Here is a 22,580-nt window from a genome sequence, read left to right on the forward strand (position 1 = left end):
AATTTTAACAACTAATTTTATTGAAGTAAATTTTACTGATTTGTAGGCATCCAAAGGGTCATTCTACCTTATTATTCCTATTAAACTACAATATGATGAAATCAATAGGAAGCTCAGAATATATCTGGTGATATGATGAAATGGGCAATATGACTAACATAAATTATACAGAAGATCGTCTCATTCTTGAAGAATATTACTGTGTAAATCGGAAAGCATAATTTTTCTAAATTTTGGGTCTAAAGATCCTTAGAGGAGATACTGTGTATGGAGAACAAATGCTCTTTATAGACTAATTATACAGTGATGTGTACCTATCTACATAGTTTCCTTTCCAACATTGAAGTACAGCCAACTATCACCGCACTAAACTAAACACCAGATATTCTGTTAATCTGCAATTTGATAATATCACACAGTTTTTGATTAGTTCTACTTCCAAGAAGCATTACAAATCATGTAGACATTTTGTTATACTCTATATACTCTTATATCTCTTTAACATACCATGAATAATGGGGATTATCAATGAGATTAGAAGAATGAACTTGACCATGATTCTCATGCTTCTCAAATATCAATGTCAATTTCCGGTTTGGGGGCTGTGAGCTCCTGACCCCACTATATGTAGAGAGGATGTCTGGTGATCACCTCATCCAGGTATCATGAAGATTGCAGTCGCCTTTCTACTAGTAGCTTTCAGCTGCTACTTCAGTAAGTTACACTTTATGTCTAGTGTTTTTTGTAGTTAATGTGTGCACTTTAAAGGTAATTCATAACTTTTAGGTGGGAGATTTTATTTTAAGTGGTGTTATGATCTTTATTGCATTTTTCACCTTTTCACTGTAGAACAAGAAGCCTATATTTGGCAATATGGCACCTCTTAGATCTATGTAATGCTCAGACCCCATTTTCTCCTTCATTATGGGATTTTTTTGTCTAAAATGCGCCCCTTATCTGTAATCAAGGAGGCTAATGGGTCTGACATATGCCTAAAAGGTGTTTCTTTTATCACATTTTAGGCTGCTATGTGTCAGAATGACATTTTTTCACTGTATTGAAGATCAGTGAAGAGCTCAAATAAAGGGGAATCCGGCAAAAAATATGTGCTGCATAAATATGTTTTACTCTACAATGGGAGTCAATGGGCATCATATGAACTGTATGGCTTAAGGATGCAGATATTGGGGGCATTAATAAAACATAACTAGCAATGAGTTACTCAAAGTTGTACACTGAAGATGTGTAACATCCCCAGATATTGCTATTACATATTGAATTGTGTCCCACTTTTTTAAGATCTTGCATCAGCTAACTGCATGAGAAGATGTGCTAACAGTTGCCAGCAGACCCATATTGCTAATTTAAAATGCCTACAAAGGGCTTTGGTAAGTAAGGATGCTAAACTATTTATTAAGGTTTATATTGTATTCCATATCACATTACGTGACTATATTAAATGTACTGTGCATGTGCACTGCGGTTAAAGAGGGGGGATACTTTTTTAATTTTTTTAACTTCCGGTTTGATGACATTACGTTTGACAATCCCCAGTGCATACTGGGATACTCAAATCAGAAGACATCAAGGGGAAGGGAATTCGGTCACTGCCGCAACTGCTTTCACCACCCTAAAATGAAGTGTCATCAGTGACATCCGTTTCAGAGGCTGTGCTAGTTCCTGCTCTAATGAGTATGTGTCAGTTGTCAAGTCTATTATATGATCAGTATGAGCTCAATGTGCAATATTCCTTTTCAATGCACAGTGACAGTGCGTTCCCTCACTAGCTCTAATGAAAAGTGACTAGCACTGTCAGTATGCGTGAACAGGGCAAGCAGGGAGAACAGAGACCAGCCTTGCCCCTGAAACGGACTGGGAGGTGGGGCTAGTCTCTGCTCTTCCTGTTCGCCGCCTTCTCTCCATTGTAATGCATACTGACAGTGTGCTCTCTTGCTGGCTCATCACTTCTCATTAGAGCCATTATGAGACCCCCAGCCTCCTGATTACATCTCATTTGATGTTCCCAGCATGCACTGTGGATTTTCAAATGAAATGTCATCAAACCAGAAGTTAAAAAAAAATAAAGGAGTTGGAGAGAGCAACGAGGAAGCAGTAGGGTCTTTTCAATTAAATATTACAAAAGCAATTAAATTAGTTATGTATTATGATATTCTGAGTCTAAGGGAGGCCTTGTTTTTGAGGACTTGGCAGGTCTATAAATATTTTATTAATTTCCCTTATCAATGACAACTGGCTGTTAGGGGATCCAGCATATGTATTTTTCAGAAGAAGCTTTCCAAGAACCATTGCAAATCACAAAGGCCATATTAATAAAAAGGATTCCTGAAACTAAATGATGATATTTCTAGCATCACTGCAGCATTTTTTTTTTTAATCTCACTCCTGGAGTAGTATCACTAATTTAACATGGGGTACCTCCTAAAAACAAGAATTACTTATTTATTCTTTTTATTAAAGATAACATCTTGGAAACATTAATCACCTTCAAAATACTGTCCTTTAGATGATATGCACTTGTCCCAATGGTTTTTCCATTGTTCAAAACACTTTTTTTATATTTTTCTGAACTAATGTTGCTAAGTGTCTCCAGCTATTTTTTCTTAATCTTTTCTGCGTATATATCCTGTTGACTTATCAGTCACGGTTTTTTGCTATTCTCCGTGCCTCTCTGGTCATCTTCTACTTGTGAATAACTGCATAACTGCGGTGTTTGTTGGACAGACCAAAAGTAATTTCTCAATGTAAGTCAATCAGAGCCAGAACGAGGACCTCATAAACTTACATTGAGAGCTTGTGACTGTTAGCTGTGACTTCTGGTCAGTCAGGAGCTACGGAAACCTGATGGCGGAATGGGACCAGAGCCATGATGTGAAGAGCAGAAGACAGTGGCTGGTAATTTACTACAGGCAAGGAACAAACACTAGTGATACAACTCCAGGCATGGAAATAATAAAAAAAATTTTTGGAGTGGTGCCTAAAAAAGGAAATAGTGTTCGATAAACAGAAGCAGCAATGTGAGCAGATTCCAGGACCCTGACCAGATCCTAAGTAATTAGCAGAAATGGCCGCACTCCAAAGCTCATGCAAAACAAAAATGATTAAATCCTTTGTATGCCGATATCTCAGAGGAGTGTTTCAGTTCCACCTGGAACCTTTTTCAAGGAACCTTTTTAAAATAAATGAACCATGTAAAGAATTTAGTAAAAGAGAAGTCATTCTCCTTTATGGAAAATTCTAGGTCTTTAGAAATGAGCCCCATATTTGAAGAGTTAATACTGATAATATTTCCATGTTTTTTTTTAGAATAATGATGAAGTGTTAACCATCATCTATCTTTTTTAGCATGTATGGGGGCTGCAATGCCCAGGCAGACAGCAGGTCTCTGACCCAAACTAACAGGCTCATAGATGCCTAGCTACCTTGTATCAGGAAACTCGAGGTCGATCTGGACTTTGTGGTTTGTACAGACTGTGAAACAGGGTAGTCCTGGATAGAAACACAGATCACACAACACAATATTAGAATGTGCCAAATAGGAATGTCATCACTGCCGAGTCTCTAGATATTGATTCTAAACTGAAATAAAATACAGCTCTGGCAAAAATTAAGACACGACTTCCAAATGTTCAGTTTGTCTGATTTTTCTCTTCATAGGTATATTTTTGAGTAAAATGTAAATTGTTCTTTTAGTCTATAAACCACTGACACTAATGTTTTAACTCAGGAAGAGTTCAGAAATCAATATTTTGTGGAATAACAGTGACTTTTAAAAACAGCTTTCATACGTCTTGGCATGCTCTCCACCAATCTTTCACACTGCTTCTGGCGCAAAAATTTAACAGTTCTTTTTTTGCTTGATGGCATGTGACTATCCATCATCCTCTTGATTACATTCCAGAGGTTTTCAAAGGGGTTCAGGTCTGGAGATTGGGCTGGCCATGACAGGGCTTTGATGTGGTGGTCTCTTAATTTTTGCCAGGGCTGTATCTACCAAATGTTAAATATACTGTAATAGCTAGAAAATTATTCTGATGAGAATGTGAAAATGATATAACAATTCATATATAAAACCTATATATTTTCAGGCTAAAAACCAAGTCGCAACTATTCGTGCCATAGCCAACGTCTTATGTGCTTATGACCGATGTAAGGTAAGGAAATGATGTGGCATCTGTTCCCATGTTGACCCAAAGACTGCAGAAAAATGTGGTACTACATTAGGGTGTAGGGTATAGATTTCCAGGTAGTCTATTTTTCCCCATGTATCTATAACAGTTTGATAGGTGGGAAAAGAGTAAGGAGATAATGATCTGATAACAGGCTCTTAATGTTTTGACTGAAATATAATGCTGGACTGACAGAGATCCTGATTCCAACAACGTGACAGTTTTTGGATTGCAGTAGATTACTACTAAAGGACAAGTAGATGTGCTGTCATGTAGTCCTCCATATTCATGAGCTTTGTTTAATTCCACCCTCAACCACTGATTGGCTGCTTACTGCCTATGCACAGTGTAGACAAAAAAAGCAGCCAATCAGGGATGTGGGCAGGTTATACAGAGCTCAGCATTCATAGAACTTCTAGATCTGTAACATAAAAACAGTAATTTTATCAAAACTAGAGCAAACACTTCAGTAAATTGTACCTTTCTGAAATTAGGGTCTCTCTCTACACAATCCTATAGTAGCAAAAACCTAGTAGCAAATTCCCTTTAAGAGAAGAATTGTTGGATTTCTGTGTAATTTCTATATTTAGCAGTCATTAAATGCATGGCCCTCCTTTCTGTCTCTGCTTTCCTGTGCAGCATGCTCTCTCACAGCATGTCCACTTCTTACCCTTTATAACATAGTGGAGCTTACTAAGATTTTCTTTTTTGTAGGCAATGAGAAATAAAATGGAACTTATAAAAGCATTAAGAATACTGCAGGTAAATTAATAAGACATTGCAAGGTGATAATTAAGAAACAAGCAGGTTTTAGTTGTAAACCTGTTTACAGATTTATGTATAGCTCTGGACTGAGCAAAAATGGGGGAGATTTGTCAAATGGATTAACCAGGCTTTTGAAATTGAGGCCATCAATATCAGTGGATTGAGCCGGATCAACAAAGCTCAGTAATGGCCATTTCCGAGGACTACATTTCGGCTCATATTGAGATACATGGGAGATGAGCTGCAACTTGCCGCAACAGCCTCTGTGTAGCTGCGCTAAATCCATTCACTATTGTTTGTATCTGTCTGCTGCCGGGGCTGAAAATGGTTGTCAGGTGTCTGATCCTCACGGATCTGTTATTGATAACGTAACCTGAATGTCACAACTATGTTGTCGGGTGTCCCAGGACCAGGAGTTCCTTCCATGTCCCTAAAGCTAGTGGCGCCCTCGCTCGCCCTGCTCCCTTACTTCTGATGGTGAAGATGCTGGGGCCATGTACCTTACCTAAGCTCCTGAATCTGCCCTTAGTCTGTACCCTTCCCCCACACAGGGAAGAGGGGAGTAGTAGTGTACCGTAATATACCAACCAAACTAACAAGGTAATGCAAACAGGTTTAATGAAAAATACCAAACATACAAATATACATACACAAATAACAGAGGGATGCACTGGGGAGTGGCAGATGGGGTTAAACCAAAGTAGGAGAAGAATGGGAATTATCACACACTCAGAACTTAGCAACAGTCACAGATAAATCCACCAACCGCCTACTCTTATAACCACCAACAATAATCTCCAGCCAGCAAAAACTACTTTGACAATGAGTGCTAGCCAGGGCCCAGATTATATAGGAGATGAGAGTAGCTAACAGTGCGCAGTTGAGAGTCTTAGCTCCAGGAGCTCTCAACTGAGCAGGTTAACCACTGCACTGCGAAAAGAAATTTACACTATTTAATGCGAAGGTGAAGTGCTTCTAACCAGTACAGGAGTAGGAAAAATCAGATGCTGTGGTCTTCTGGCTCCTCTCTGTCACGGTGAACCTGTGACACTAAGGACAATCCCTCTAATAGTGTCGTAAATATAGGCAAACTAGATGTGTGATGAATTTTGTGAATATAATAGAGTCTCTTTAAATGGTGTATAGTGTAAGGCAAAGGAAGATAAATATTAAGAAAATATGTGGCCTCTCCTAGGAAATGCAGGTCAGCTCCTGATCATCTAAATAGGAGATGACCTGCAGTTGTGCATGTCTTCATCTGGCCACCACCGGAGCAACTAATTAGTGGAGGTTCAAAGTGACGGACCCCAAAGATCCGATATCCAATGCTACAGATAAGTTATAAATGTTAGTCCATTACAATCCATTTGCTAGCACAACTTGCTCTGCTATTTCTTACATGGCATCCCATTAAACATATACCACACAGTATATTTTTTTTTAACATGGGAGCTTCTGAGCAATAGTAAAAATAATAATTTTAATTAAAAACAAAACAAAACCGGGATTAAATTACTCAAGAGTATCTGGTACAGCTTTGTCAGTATACATTTTGGCTGTTTATTCTGGGTTAGTAATGATTCAAAAATCTTTAACTTCCTGGTTGGATTCCAGGTTGCAAATACGACCCCACAGCTTTTTTGAGTCTGTTATAGTGTAGAAAATTAAAATACCTTGGGAATTTATTATGCAAGTCTGGTAGCGAAAGTAGTGAGCCATCTGCCATAAGAGCGTCCACACCATCTCTAATCAGGTGTAAGGAATCTGTGGTCTTAGTGTTGGCCTGGTCTAAATATTATCCCGGTAGGTCCAAAACTCTGGCTAAAGGTGACGGGAGTGGCATAAATGAAATAGAATAGTTTGCCCAAGTTTGTACTATATACCTGGTAATAGCAATAGGTATGTCTAATTTATAAATAAACTCTTTGGATGCATATAATATGGTAGCAATCGGTATTGATATTGAGTCCTCAGCCATCTTTGTCCGTAATTTTTGTTTGTGGCTTCTCACCCAATCGATTATCAAAGACAGGCTTATATACTAGCTTGGGAGAAAAAATTAGGCATTGAGTTACAGGACTGGGAAGTCGAACGCATTTACAAAAACTCATATGGCCCATCCAGTTGTGTTAGAGTTCAAGAAAACTCATATAAGGTCATTACAAGATGGTATACCACTCCGGTGTCAACACATGTATGGTGCCCCAGTATTCCACCAACCTGCTGGAGATGCGCTTTGAATAAGGGGACGCTTTTCCACCTATGGTGGTCTTGTGATAAGATAAAACCATTTTGTGGTAAAGTAAACTAAAATATACAGACTTAGGGTACCGTTACATTTAGCGATGCACCAGTGATTCCGACCATGATACGACCCGGTCAGGATCGCTGGTGCATCGCTAAATGGTCGCTAGTGAGCTGCCAAACAGGGCAGATCTTGCCAGCGACATAGCAGCGGTCGGCGGTCGTTACTTACCTGTCAGACGTGGCGATGAAGACGTCCTCACGCCCGCGTCCACCCGTCGCTCTTCGCTTTAGCGATATCGCTAGCGATCTCGCTGTTTGTAACGGGGGCTTTACAAAACCCCTGCAACCGAACCTTATCTTCCTTAAAGGGAATCTGTCACCCCTTTTTTGAGATATCCTATAATGATATCATTCAATTGTGTATCACATAAGGATTCTCTTAGTACTTTTGCTTCCCCCTGACCCCGCACCTTTCATGCATAAATACCTTTTATTATATCGGTTCAGATGTATGTAAACTGCTGCTGGGCGGGGCTTATTCACATGCTCCCCCCTCCCTGTCTTGCTCTATGCATTTCTATGCATTCTGTAATGCTGTAGATAAGCCCCGGATGTAACCTGAAAGATAAGAAAAAGGAGTTATATTATACTGACCGGGGGGCGGTCCGGTCTTGGTCCGATGGGTGTTGCGGTCCGGCGCTTCTCATCTTCATACAATGCCATCCTCTTCTCTCCTTCCTGTTGTGGCCTCTCCTGGCGCCTGTGCACTGCAGGACTCTGCTCTTCCCTTTTTTTTTCTTTGTTTGCATTTAAAATTTAATAGGTTTGTTTTTTTTAAACATTCTAACGTTAGGCTGGACTTTCCAGTTCCGTTGTTTCTCCTTTTTCTGAAGGCAATGTACTTGTTATTTGAATGCATGCTTTTGTTATCTTGCAGGAACTTACTCGTTGTGACCATCTTGGAGATTTTACCGTGGTGAATACTTCTGTCACTTTTTTGATATTTCATTTCTAAGTGAGCCCACTCATTAAGGGAGTATGGCAGAAAATAACTGAACAGATTGCCCACAGTTCTGCTCATAAAGATGATCTCAGTTTGCTCAATATGACACATTTTCCATTTTTTGCCAAATAACATTCATGCGTTCCAGTCACATTTCCAATCAAACCTTTTACTTTCAGTTGATAATTTCCAAAGCCGCTTCATACTTACAGGAAGCTGAGATCTAGGACGCTGCTTGAAACGTCCGTCCACTATTTGTCTATCATATTGTCATACAAGGAAAAATTTTGGTATTATTAGTTAATTTATTTTGTGACCTTGAAAAATAGTAACTACAGAGGCTAGATTATATTTGAGACAAAAATGTGCTTGAGCATCCATTTTCCAGACATTTTTCAGCCGCAAGGGAGAAATCCAATGGGCCCTGAACTTTTTCCAATCTTACATGCAGTACATCAGGGACACATAGATAGCGGTGGACCAGGGTCACATACTAAATTCTCAGTAGAAACAGAATTGTGCAGAAATCTTATTATATAAATGATTTTCTTGTATAAAGTAAAGGGAAACCTTAATTTCTGTCACTGATTTTTTTTCTGCCCTGTATCATATTTAGAAGGAACTAAACGCTGATGTGGACAATGTTATGGAGGATGCGCTCAGGGCTATGGTCGATGTGCTGGTAATTTCATTTTAAGAGTCATTCCTAAAGTTTCAGAGCACAATTTATTATGGTATAAATCTCATCTAAGTATGATTTATTTAACTTTGATGAAAACAACTGATGATAAAAATAATGACTTGCAATATCTGAGGTGGGCTATATGTAATGAATTGTCAGATTGCACAGATTAGCACGTGAAAATGGCACATAATATACTCATTGTATTCAAAATTAATGAAATCTGTTATCACACCCTGTAGATATAGAGGTAATGTGCAGGTAAATAGCAATTAAATCCTATCCGGTGGGGAAAAATCTACAGATAGAAAATTGGTTCGGTCATCGAGGTGGTGCAGGGACCGGTTAGTCACCACTTACTATACAACAAGCACAGAAATCTTCACATCCCAGCACTTTGATTGACAGCCTGCTCTGCAGTGGCCTACCGTCAATAGTAGCAGACCACGCAGCTGCTATGGGGCCCGGAGAGGTGAGGGGGCCTGCGGTTTGGCAGCTGTGCTGTGCTGACACAGTACTATCTCCTTTAATTAAATGTAAGCGACGGCCGCCGTATACCCCCGGGCCCCTTGAAGCACCCCTTTCCTTGTTTCCTGGTCAGCAGTTGGCTGAAGTCTCTGGTTGGATTTACATAAGATCGCCACGCCTCCTAGCAGCCAGAGAGGTAGCAGCACATGTGCATTGCAGGAAGCAGAAGGGTTTCTGGTGCTGATGGGCTACATGTACAAGGTGATGTGTTATAATGAAGGGTCCTGTCTGCACGTGTAGGCTGTCTGTCAGTGATGGGTTGTGCTTGGTCAGGATGTAGCAGAGTGCTGTGTGTTCTCACTGCAGAACATGAGCTCTTAAGAAGGAGTTAAGATGTTACTCCTTGGGAGGAGCAAAGGGATGTGAGAACCACATAAATTACGACCAATGGATCCAAGTATCAAAAATGTTACATACTTTATTCAGGGATTTATACAGAATGGGGAATGGGGAACATGTGTGCAGAAAAAGCAAAGTGCTGCAGTGCAAGAAGACACGTGGGCTAGCCCTGGCCATGTATATCTCTATATACACATTAAACTATGATCCAAAATGGCATCATTACCAACTCCACTAGGGCAAAAAATAGCCTAACAGCCTCAGGATCTGCAAAGAAATATTATTGTATGCAAGATCCCTTAATACTAATGTATGCCCATGTTAAATTAACAAATAAACAAACACAATTGTGGCTGGTTATGCATACATAGGCAATATGGTCTACCAGGGGCCGTAATGGGAAGTCTGCTCCTGCAAATGGCAATAAATCCACCCACCCACATAGGAGTCAGTAGTACCAGGGCAGAACATACCTTAAAGTGGAGAGAGCAGAGAACAGGCCGCCCAGCCTTCTGTTCTCTGCTCTCTCCACTTAAAGGTATGTTCTGCCCTGGTACTACTCACTCCTATGTGGGTGGGTGGATTTATTGCCATTTGCAGGAGCAGACTTCCCATTACGGCCCCTGGTAGACCATATTGCCTATGTATGCATAACCAGCCACAATTGTGTTTGTATATTTGTTAATTTAACATGGGCATACATTAGTATTAAGGGATCTTGCATACAATAATATTTCTTTGCAGATCCTGAGGCTGTTAGGCTATTTTTTGCCCTAGTGGAGTTGGTAATGATGCCATTTTGGTTCATAGTTTAATGTGTATATAGAGATATACATGGCCAGGGCTAGCCCACGTGTCTTCTTGCACTGCAGCACTTTGCTTTTTCTGTACACATGTTCCCCATTCCCCATTCTGTATAAATACCTGAATAAAGTATGTAACATTTTTGATACTTGGATCCATTGGTCGTAATTTATGTGGTTCTCACATCCCTTTGCTATATATTATGCACGACTGATCCTATTATTATCCAAAATCCTCGGCATCTAGGATACAGAATGCTGTTTTATACCTCTGCCTGTTTTCTCTCCTTGGGAGGAGACCCAGCCGTCTGTCAGGAGGTGGATGAGGTGTGTGAAGGACTTTGGCTTCCTCCCTGTGAATTGTGACATAACATTGCTTCTTCAGTAGTGATGTGGTGTTCGTGAACCATCCTGTTCAAAGAGCCAGCTCCCTGCTGTGAACGAAATGAGCCGACTCTGCAGGGAGAACAGGCGAGTTTTTTTTTCTGGCACCTTGCAGCTTCAGCTTAGTGAAGCCTGACTGTGACTCATCTGGGGGGAGGAGCGGTCAGGAGAGTAGGAGATGTGGAGTTATGGGCTGTAAATAAATGCACGTGACTGAACCCTTCAGTCCCAAATATATCCTGCCTAGAGTTGAGCGACTTTTGGTTTTTTAGGGTCGCGTTTCGTTTCGTGAAACCCGACTTTTCCAAAAGTCGGGTCGAGCAAGATCGTCCGATTATAGGGAAAAGTCGGGGTCGTCCCGAAACACGAAACCCAATGTAAGTCAATGGGGAATAAAAGTCGGCAGTGAGAGGAGGACAGGAAACACACCTACAGTGCCCATTTGAATGCCAAAAGCATCAATTCTTCTTACTTAAGCTTGTCAACCTTAATTAACTTCATAATACAAGTTACGCACTGAAAAATGGGGGTTATTTGGCTAAAGTTGTGGGGGGGGGGAGGGCTGGCTGCAGGTTTTCATGTTCCCTGGGCGAAAGAGCGCCCCTGTAACACATACCACAACTCATCATGCTCCGATACGGCAGATAAATAGCGGTATAGTACAATGAAAAATACCTCACTTTTTACATCTCATGACGAGGCCCATCTATTTCTCCATACAGAATCATTGGTCCCATATAATGTTTGAAACAGTATATGATGAGCTCCACATAATGCTACAGTATATGTTGGTCCCCATGGATGAAGCTCCACTGTCTTATGGGCCCAAATAATGCTCCATACATAATGGGCCCCATTTCTAATGCTTTAGTGTATAATGGGCCCTGTAAATGCTGCTCCAGTGTCTGATGTCCACCTTTGGAATGTTCCAGTGTATGGTGGGCCCCATCTATCATTCTCCAGAGTATAGTGCTCCCCAAAAATTGCTGTCCCAACATTGAAAACAATCAAATAAGTCTCCTCGCTAGGGAATCCCTGTACTTGTCTGGACAGGTGCTGTAGCTTGCTTAACAGCTCACCAGCCGTTCTCACGCCCAGTATGGATTGCACGTGATTGCACAAAGGTTAGAAAGGGTACCGTATCCCTGGATAACATGTATGGATAGCGTACACATTCAAAATATATGTCTCAGGAGGCAGGCTCAGACGGTGTCAGGCCCAGTATGGATTGCACATGATTGCACAAAGGTTAGAAAGGGTACCGTATCCCTGGATAACATGTATGGATAGCGTACACATTCAAAATATATGTCTCAGGAGGCAGGCTCAGACGGTGTCAGGCCCAGTATGGATTGCACGTGATTGCACAAAGGTTAGAAAGGGTACCGTATCCCCGGATAACATGTATGGATAGTGTACACATTCAAAATATATGTCTCAGGAGGCAGGCTCAGACGGTGTCAGGCACAGTATGGATTGCACGTGATTGCACAAAGGTTAGAAAGGGTACCGTATCCCCGGATAACATGTATGGATAGCGTACACATTCAAAATATATGTATCAGGAGGCAGGCTCAGACGGTGTTAGGCCCAGTATGGATTGCACGTGATTGCACAAAGGTTAGAAAGGGTACCGTATCCCCGGATAACATGTATGGATAGCGTACACATTCAAAATATATGTATCAGGAGGCAGGCTCAGACGGTGTTAGGCCCAGTATGGATTGCACGTGATTGCACAAAGGTTAGAAAGGGTACCGTATCCCCGGATAACATGTATGGATAGCGTACACATTCAAAATATATGTATCAGGAGGCAGGCTCAGACGGTGTTAGGCCCAGTATGGATTGCACGTGATTGCACAAAGGTTAGAAAGGGTACCGTATCCCTGGATAACATGTATGGATAGCGTACACATTCAAAATATATGTCTCAGGAGGCAGGCTCAGACGGTGTCATGCACAGTATGGATTGCACGTGATTGCACAAAGGTTAGAAAGGGTACCGTATCCCTGGATAACATGTATGGATAGCGTACACATTCAAAATATATGTCTCAGGAGGCAGGCTCAGACGGTGTTAGGCCCAGTATGGATTGCACGTGATTGCACAAAGGTTAGAAAGGGTACCGTATCCCCGGATAACATGTATGGATAGCGTACACATTCAAAATATATGTATCAGGAGGCAGGCTCAGACGGTGTTAGGCCCAGTATGGATTGCACGTGATTGCACAAAGGTTAGAAAGGGTACTGTATCCCTGGATAACATGTATGGATAGCGTACACATTCAAAATATATGTCTCAGGAGGCAGGCTCAGACGGTGTCAGGCACAGTATGGATTGCACGTGATTGCACAAAGGTTAGAAAGGGTACCGTATCCCCGGATAACATGTATGGATAGCGTACACATTCAAAATATATGTCTCAGGAGGCAGGCTCAGACGGTGTCAGGCACAGTATGGATTTGACGGCCCAGATTACACAGCGGAGGAGCAGGGAGAGGTAAAGATTGCAAATGCTGGGGCCCTGCCCAAGCAAGGGGGGCCCACTCATGGGCGTCGGTACTGGCACTGGGCCCCTCATAGTACAGCGGTGTGTCTGACGGCGGGTGTGCACCACCACCGTCAGAGACACTTGATTGCACTATGAGGGACCCTGTGCCAGTGCCCGCGCCCAAGAGTCGGCCTACCCACCTGTCCAGGGCAACGGCACTCGCACGGTGTCGTGCGGTAGGTGGTGACCCCGGCCATGGGGGGGGAGGCAGCACAGTTAGGGAGTTTTAGAAAGTGGCATATGTTGATGTTGGACATTCAGCTGATGCAAAAGGCGAAATAGGTGAAGTACCAGGAAGAGGTGGACGAAAGCAAGCCATTTTTCTGTCACCCTATGTGTCATCAGGGTAAGGTGGGACAAAATCCTTGGAAACCCATGCGTGGTTCATTTTAATGAAGGTTAGATTATCCACATTTTGGGTTGACAGACGGGTCCTTTTTTCTGTCAGGATTGATCCAACTGCACTGAAGACTCTTTCCGATAGCACACTTGCAGCTGGGCAAGCGAGCTGCTGTAAGGCATATTGGGCCAATTCAGGCCAGGTGTCCAGTTTAGCGGCCCAATAGTCAAAGGGGAATGACCTGTGTGGGAGAACATCGATATGGGAGGAAAAGTAGTTTGTAACCATAGTTGACAACTGCTGTCTCCTGTCACTTTCCATCGATGCAGTATTACCAGTTGTGTGAGCGGTATTTGAAAAATCAGTCCACAACATTGTCATGAAACCCCTGTCTCCAACGCCACTTCTGCTGTGTGCACCACGAACACCTCTGCCAAGCTGCCCCCGGCCTGTACGGCTCGTGTGAGAACCATCACCGCTGCTGTGTGCTGGGAATGCCTCAAGCAACCGATTTACCAGAGTTGCTTGTTTATTAGCCAATATAGGTCAAGGTTCTCCTGTGGCATGATGTTTTGTAATTTGCCTTTATAGCGTGTATCCAGGATGCTGGCCAACCAGTAGTCGTCATCGTTCATCATTTTGGCAATGCGGGGGTCCCTTTTTAGGATCCGCAAGGCATAATCTGACATGTGGGCCAATGTTCCCGGTGTCAATGATGCACTGCGAGTGCTGGGTGGAGGAGCACTTTCTGGCAAATCCACATCCCTCCAGTCACGCACAAACCCTGTACCAGACCTTGCCACGCCAACATTTTCACTTGCCCCATGAGAGGCATCCTCCTCCCCTAAGTAATCATCCCCATCATCCTCCTCTTCTTCCTCCACCTCGTCCAGGAGAGGTCCCTGAGCAGACAATGGCTGAATGTCATCAAGGATTCCCTCCTCCTCTTCCTCCTCATCAACATTGGCTGCAGACGCCTGCTCCTTAAGGTGCGTCAAAGTTTGCATGAGCAGACGCATAAGTGGGATGCTCATGCTTAGGATGGCGTCGTCTGCGCTTACCAGACGTGTGCATTCCTCAAAACACTGAAGGACTTTACAAAGGTCTTTCAGCTTCGACCACTGCACGCCTGTCAACTCCATGTCTGCTCTCAAAGTGCCTGGCCGTGTATCCTCCCACAAATGCATTATGGCCTGCCTCTGCTCGCACAGCCGCTCCACCATGTGCAGGGTGGAGTTCCACCTTGTTGCAATGTCGATAATGAGGCGGTGGTTGGGAAGGTGGAGCAATCGCTGCAGCTTCTGCATAAGAACGGAGTGTACAGGTGACCGGCGGATGTGCGCGCACAGTCTTCGCACCTTCTGGAGCAGGGCTGTTAACTCCGGATAATTTTTGAGGAAGCACTGCACCACCAGGTTCAAGGTGTGAGCCAAGCAAGGTATGTGGCTGAGTTTTGAAAGGGCTATGGCTGCCACAAAATTACGGCCGTTATCACTAACTACCTTGCCTGCCTCAAGATGTACACTGCCCAGCCATGACTCAGTTTGTCGCTTCAAGTACTCGGCCAGCACCTCGGCGGTGTGTCTGTCGCCCAAACACATCATCTGCAATACAGCCTGCTGACGCTTTCCACTAGCTGCTCGATAGGGGGACACATCGTGTGCAACAGTGGCAGCTGCAGATGGAGTGCTCGTACGACTGCGCTCTGTGGACGAGCTTTCGCTTCTGGAGGAGGAGGAGGAGGAGGGTCGAACGCCTACAGCCAACTGTTTCCTATACCGTGGGCTAGGCAGCACTGTCCCACCACCGCTGTCCCCTGTGGACCCTGCATCCAACACATTAACCCAGTGCGCAGTGATGGACACGTAACGGCCCTGGCCATGCCGACTGGACCATGCATCAGTTGTGAGGTGCACCTTTCCGCTCACTGACTGCTTGAGTGCATGGACAATGCGGTCTTTCACATGATGGTGGAGGGCTGGGATGGCTTTGCGAGAGAAGAAGTGGCAACTGGGTAGGTCATAGCGTGGTACTGCATAGGCCATGAGTTCGCGGAAAGCTGTGCTTTCCACCAACCGAAAGGGCATCATCTCAAACGAGATTAGTTTGGCAATGTGGGCGTTCAAACCCAGTGTACGCGGATGAGAGACTGAGTACTTTCTTGACCTACTCATAGTGTCTGGGAGGGTGAGCTGGACTTGAGAGCTGCATATGGTGGAAGTAGCGGTGGACAGGGCGGACTGAGAGAGGGTTGATGATGGTGATGGAGTTGGTGTTCTTTCTGATGGCCTAGAATCAGTCTTTCGTTGATATAACAGTGGGATTCCCTGACTGCTGTGGTCTTGCAACGACACCTCAACATTTGCTGCTGTGCTAACCGGTGGGCTTACAGTGGGGGAAACAATGTAGCGTTGCTGACTACCTTCGTTGTGATCAGTTGCACATGTGGCACTTGAGGTTTGGTGTTGTGTCCATGCTTGCAAGTGCATGCTGGTTAAATGTCTAAGCATGCAACTGGTATTCAAATTTTTCAGATTTTTCCCTCGGCTAAAGGTCTTTGCACACTTCTTACAGATAACCTTGGCCTGATCATGAGGATTTTGTTCAAAAAAGTGCCACACTGCACTCTTCCTACTTTGGCAGACATTTTGCGGCCTAGCACGCTGTGAGCTTTTGACCCTCTGGACAAGCTGTCCAGCAACTCTTTTGATGTTTGGAACCTGTCTTTGGAGTGCTCCGGGCCTGCCAGATAACAGCTGTTGCGATGTCGATGTCTGCTGTGGATGCTCCTCATCTGAGCTATTGGAAGCAGCACCCTCTTCCCCCAATGGATGCCAATCTGGGTCAACAACTGGGTCATCCATCACCTCCTCTTCTATGTCATGTGCACCTTTCTCTGTGTCACCGTGCATGGTGGTATAGTGTGCGGGAAGGGGCACCTGAGTCTCATCAGGGTCAAAATCTGGCTCTGTACACTGCGAGGACAATGTAGTGCTCTGAGTGAATGTACCAGCAGAATCATCCATCAGCGGCTGTGCATCAGTGCACTCCATGTCAGATTCATCTTGGCCTGGGTAATTCACCATTTCACTTGATAATCCAGGCATGGTATGTGAAAACAGCTCCATGGAGTAATCAGTAGTATGGCCTGCGTCATCCTTCAATCTTGGTTGGGGTGAAGGACACAAGGAAAGGTGTGGTTCATGAACATGAGCCTCCAATGACGACTCAGTGCTTTTACTTTTTACAACTGAAGAAGAGGAGGCGATAGAGCTGGAGGCTGAGTCAGCAATGTAAGACAAAACTTTTTCCTGATGCTCTGCCTTTAAAAGCGGTTTGCCAACTCCTAGAAAACTAAGCGTTCGAGGCCTTATGTAGCCAGACGATGATGCAGGGTCAGCACCTCCTGCATTCGGTCCTATTTTGCTCTTGCCACTACCATCAGATCCACCACCAACACCATCATTACCAGCTGCCAACCCCCGCCCAATTCCACGGCCTCTTCCACCAGCCTTCCTCATTTTTGGTAGAAATGTAGACAAAATCCAACAAACTATATAGTAATGTAAAACAAGGTACAAGGTGTCTATAGGACAGGGGAGATTTAGAATTTCTGCACACACTTGTGGACAGTGGACACTTTTGGATTGTGTGAGGCCCACTGATATCTGAGCGCTATGTGACAGGCTCGATGGCACAGCTGCCTGTGACCAAAGTGACGAGAGGATAATGGAGATTTTGAATCTCTGCGCACACTTTTGGACACTGGACACTTGTGGATTGTGTGAGGCCCACTGATATCTGAGCGCTATGTGACACGCTCGATGGCACAGCTGCCTGTGACCAAAGTGACGAGAGGATAATGGAGATTTTGAATCTCTGCGCACACTTTTGGACACTGGACACTTGTGGATTGTGTGAGGCCCACTGATATCTGAGCGCTATGTGACAGGCTCGATGGCACAGCTGCCTGTGACCAAAGTGACGAGAGGATAATGGAGATTTTGAATCTCTGCGCACACTTTTGGACACTGGACACTTGTGGATTGTGTGAGGCCCACTGATATCTGAGCGCTATGTGACACGCTCGATGGCACAGCTGCCTGTGACCAAAGTGACGAGAGGATAATGGAGATTTTGAATCTCTGCGCACACTTTTGGACACTGGACACTTTTGGATTGTGTGAGGCCCACTGATATCTGAGCGCTATGTGACACGCTCGATGGCACAGCTGCCTGTGACCAAAGTGACGAGAGGATAATGGAGATTTTGAATCTCTGCGCTCACTTTTGGACACTGGACACTTGTGGATTGTGTGAGGCCCACTGATATCTGAGCGCTATGTGACACGCTCGATGGCGAGCTGCCTGTGACCAAAGTGATGAGAGGATAATGGAGATTTTGAATCTCTGCGCACACTTTTGGACACTGGACACTTGTGGATTGTGTGAGGCCCACTGATATCTGAGCGCTATGTGACAGGCTCGATGGCACAGCTGCCTGTGACCAAAGTGACGAGAGGATAATGGAGATTTTGAATCTCTGCGCACACTTTTGGACACTGGACACTTGTGGATTGTGTGAGGCCCACTGATATCTGAGCGCTATGTGACACGCTCGATGGCACAGCTGCCTGTGACCAAAGTGACGAGAGGATAATGGAGATTTTGAATCTCTGCGCACACTTTTGGACACTGGACACTTGTGGATTGTGTGAGGCCCACTGATATCTGAGCGCTATGTGACACGCTCGATGGCACAGCTGCCTGTGACCAAAGTGACGAGAGGATAATGGAGATTTTGAATCTCTGCGCACACTTTTGGACACTGGACACTTGTGGATTGTGTGAGGCCCACTGATATCTGAGCGCTATGTGACAGGCTCGATGGCACAGCTGTCTGTGACCAAAGTGACGAGAGGATAATGGAGATTTTGAATCTCTGCGCACACTTTTGGACACTGGACACTTGTGGATTGTGTGAGGCCCACTGATATCTGAGCGCTATGTGACACGCTCGATGGCACAGCTGCCTGTGACCAAAGTGACGAGAGGATAATGGAGATTTTGAATCTCTGCGCACACTTTTGGACACTGGACACTTGTGGATTGTGTGAGGCCCACTGATATCTGAGCGCTATGTGACACGCTCGATGGCACAGCTGCCTGTGACCAAAGTGATGAGAGGATAATGGAGATTTTGAATCTCTGCGCACACTTTTGGACACTGGACACTTGTGGATTGTGTGAGGCCCACTGATATCTGAGCGCTATGTGACACGCTCGATGGCACAGCTGCCTGTGACCAAAGTGACGAGAGGATAATGGAGATTTTGAATCTCTGCGCACACTTTTGGACACTGGACACTTGTGGATTGTGTGAGGCCCACTGATATCTGAGCGCTATGTGACAGGCTCGATGGCACAGCTGTGACAAAAGTGACTAGAGGATAAGGGAGATTGGATTGCTTTTAAAAAAGCAGTTTGCGGAGCAGTGGGTAAACAGCAATGCCAGCGTGTCAGGAAGCCTTAAAAGGCAGCCCAACAACCAACACCACTGATACACCACAATATAGCCTCCCCTTGCAATGCACACACAGTGACTTGTGTGTTGTGCAGGCCAAATCGCTAGCAGCAGAAGCAGTTTTTTTGTCTTCTTCCCTGCCTAACGCTCTCCCTACAGAATCAGCAGCAACCTCTCCCTATACTAAGATCGGCAGAAGTAAGATGGCGGTCGGCGTGCACGCCCTTTTATACTCCCTGTGACGCCCACCAAAGCAAGCCAATCACTTGCATTCCCTTCTGAAAGATGGTGGTGACCCGTGCCTAGGTCATCACGTTGCCCACAGTGTCCGTGGATCCTGATTGGCTGAAAAAGAGCGCAAAACAAACTTTTGAAACGCGACTTTGGCGCGTAAGTCGCCGACCTCGTGGCCGACCTCATCCTAGGGTCGGGTTTCGTTTCATGAAACCCGACTTTGCCAAAAGTCGGCGACTTTTGAATTTTTTCGACCCGTTTCGCTCAACTCTAATCCTGCCTGTTCCTCCATGGCATATATGGTATCTGACTATGTGTAGTAGGAGGAGGGACTCAGCACATTGTTTGTCATCATCATCATCTGCAATGACCTGTGCGCTACATTTAGTCCCAAATTAAGATATACTTCACTGTCCCCTAATCCATGGCATATACATACAGTATATGGTATGTGCAGGAGGAGAGGCTCAGCACATTGTTTGGTATATCATCTTCTCATAGTGTTAGGCAAGATTCACATTGCGTTAATGGCCCTGCGTTCAATGAGATCGTTACATAGCGGCACTAACACACCCATTGGCCACAGTGATACTAACGCATCCAAACACATGATGCGTTACTTCATGGCGCACCCCCAAATGCTGCAGACCACGTTCCAGGGTGCGTCATGAAGTAACGCATCATGCCGATTTTGGATGCGTTAGTATCACTGTGGCCAAAGGGTGTGTTAGTGCTGCTATGTAACGGATCCCGCTGAACGCAGGGCCAGGAGGATTCAGGACAACACTACAGGGAGGAGGATAGATGACGTCAGTTGTTGCTGCTAACGGCTTATACTCACTTGCGAGAGAGTCGCGTGTTTCTCGTCTGAGTCTCTCGCATGGAAACCTGGCACTGCCGCCGGCACTCGGACCGGAGGGGGCGACTGCATAGAAGTACATGTAACTGCACGCTTCAGTCCCAGTGCTGGCGGCAGTGCCAGGTTTCCATGCAAGAGACTCAGACGAGAAACACGCGACTCTCTCGCAAGTGAGTATGAGCCCTTAGGGTAGGGTAAGTAATGTAAAGTGATTTTAGATAAAACCTGTGGAGAGATCTAGGTCCAGCTCCAGTCAATATATAGAGTTCAGCTGGTTTCACACGTGCATATTTTGGCTGCATACGGATCCGTTTTCGTCACCACTGACTTTCAGTGGTGATGGATGGGACTTGCATGTGCATCCAGTTGTCACCGTTTTCCCACAGATCCGTGTTACTGCATATTTTTTCAGATGCACAAAAACGCAACTTGTTGCAGTTTTGTGTCATCTGAAAAACACGCAGGCACAGGGTGACGCACGGATCCGTGGCTACACGTCTGGAATTAACATGGAGCTCTATGGAGCACGGATCCAGGGGCCCCATAATTTCTATGTATGCCCCTGATGCTCTGCATCATGTGTGCAGTGATTGAAAGCAGAGCAGACTGTCACTTAATGTGCCGGGGAGTAATTACACTGTACAGTAAGTGGAGATTGTAAAAGCTCCCTGCCTCACCTTGACTGGAAATGAGCAGCTGCATGGAGAATATTACTTTGTTTTCAACCTGCAGCTGCTGTTCCAGTACACTGACTATACCGAATTTAAATGTTATTTGTCTGCTAATTCTCCTATAGCTACAGGTATATAGTGTTTCTAGAAGTGATAGGTTCCCTTTAACTTAGTAAAGTAAGTTTGTGTCGGACTACGCCTGTCATCATCTGTCAGAGAAAAGTTGGGAGGCCCCCCGTACACATTAGATGCTTGGATGATCCCAATAAAATCTTCTGGTCCATAGCACATTAATGAGTATTGCTGACTTAAAAGCAATGAGCGTTTGAAAGCGATAAAGAACTGAAATATGAAGGTTTACATAAAGCAGATTAAAAATGTGTAACTTTTTACTTAAATCCTTCGTTACATATGACGTATATTTACTACACTTCATATCTTGTGTCCCTGCCTTAGAACACACAAGTCAATAAGCCATCATGTTATTTTAACAGACATGGTAGAGTTCTTCCCGCAGCTGTTAAATTGTTGACTAAAGACCTTGGGGTATGAAACGCGTCTGCCATTGTGATCTCTTCCCTCTTTGTGCTGTTTGTTATTTATTTTTAAAGATTTTTCAATAAAATTCATTTTTACAGGATTTCTGAAGCTGGATTTCACTACTATTGATTACCAGTGCTAATGCACTCCCATGTATAGGGCAAGTGTTCTAATAATTGCCACTTCAAGTCCCCTAAGGGGACTAAGAAATCAGTAAAAAGTGAAGAAAAAATAAGTTTTTAAAAATATGAAGTATCATTTAAAAAGTATTACGCAATCAAGGCCCTTGTTTCTGTCTTTAACAGGGCACCTCCTCAATATTATTAACACATCCAGCCTAGAGGATACTGTTAAAAAATACATTTTTAATTAAATCATAGCTTAAAAAATTCAGCAGAGCAGAAAGAACCCAAATCCTAATTTAACAAATACTATCAAGGTACTGCAAACCACAAAACTACAAACCATCCTTTAGTAAGAATTGTAGCTAACGTGTATCTGATTAGTGATGCTAGGAGTAAAGTGTCAGAATGCAATAGAGTGAATGAAAAAGGAAGACTCAGGACCTAAAAATAGGTATTACTACTATACACATATTAGCCTCTGCATGTACCAGAAATATTGCACTTTAAGGCCCCTAGCTGGACTAAAATAAAAAGTAATGAAATTCTTATAAATAAAATAAAGAAGTAAACAGAAATAATTTCCCCATTAAAAATGTCTTATATTGTGCAAAAATATAAAAAAACAAAGTAACTTTTAAACTTACATAGAGATTGCTGTAAAAGGAAAAAGCCAAACTTACTGTCTTTTATGGCCGCTCCTCAAAAAATAGTATACAAAATTGATCAAAAAGTACCTGAAAAAGAGCTCTGCGATATAAAAAAGTTGTAGGTCTTAGGCTGGTTTCACATTT

General features: G+C 43.9%; 1 protein-coding gene across 1 annotated transcript in view; it reads left to right on the forward strand.

The window, feature by feature from the left end:
* Positions 1 to 665: 665 nt before the first annotated feature.
* The window catches only part of LOC141087947 (uncharacterized), a 38,206-nt gene continuing 16,291 nt past the window's right edge, over positions 666 to 22,580 (forward strand). Inside the window, exons 1-6 of the mRNA XM_073573823.1 lie at positions 666 to 714; positions 1,300 to 1,388; positions 4,107 to 4,172; positions 4,902 to 4,949; positions 8,137 to 8,175; positions 8,819 to 8,884. Coding sequence (XP_073429924.1) covers positions 666 to 714; positions 1,300 to 1,388; positions 4,107 to 4,172; positions 4,902 to 4,949; positions 8,137 to 8,175; positions 8,819 to 8,884 — 357 coding nt within the window. The remainder of the gene's footprint in view (positions 715 to 1,299; positions 1,389 to 4,106; positions 4,173 to 4,901; positions 4,950 to 8,136; positions 8,176 to 8,818; positions 8,885 to 22,580) is intronic.

This window comes from Dendrobates tinctorius, unplaced genomic scaffold, assembly GCF_039654945.1.
Source record: "Dendrobates tinctorius isolate UK_male_01 unplaced genomic scaffold, ASM3965494v1 ptg000036l, whole genome shotgun sequence".
Lineage (NCBI taxonomy): Eukaryota > Metazoa > Chordata > Amphibia > Anura > Dendrobatidae > Dendrobates > Dendrobates tinctorius.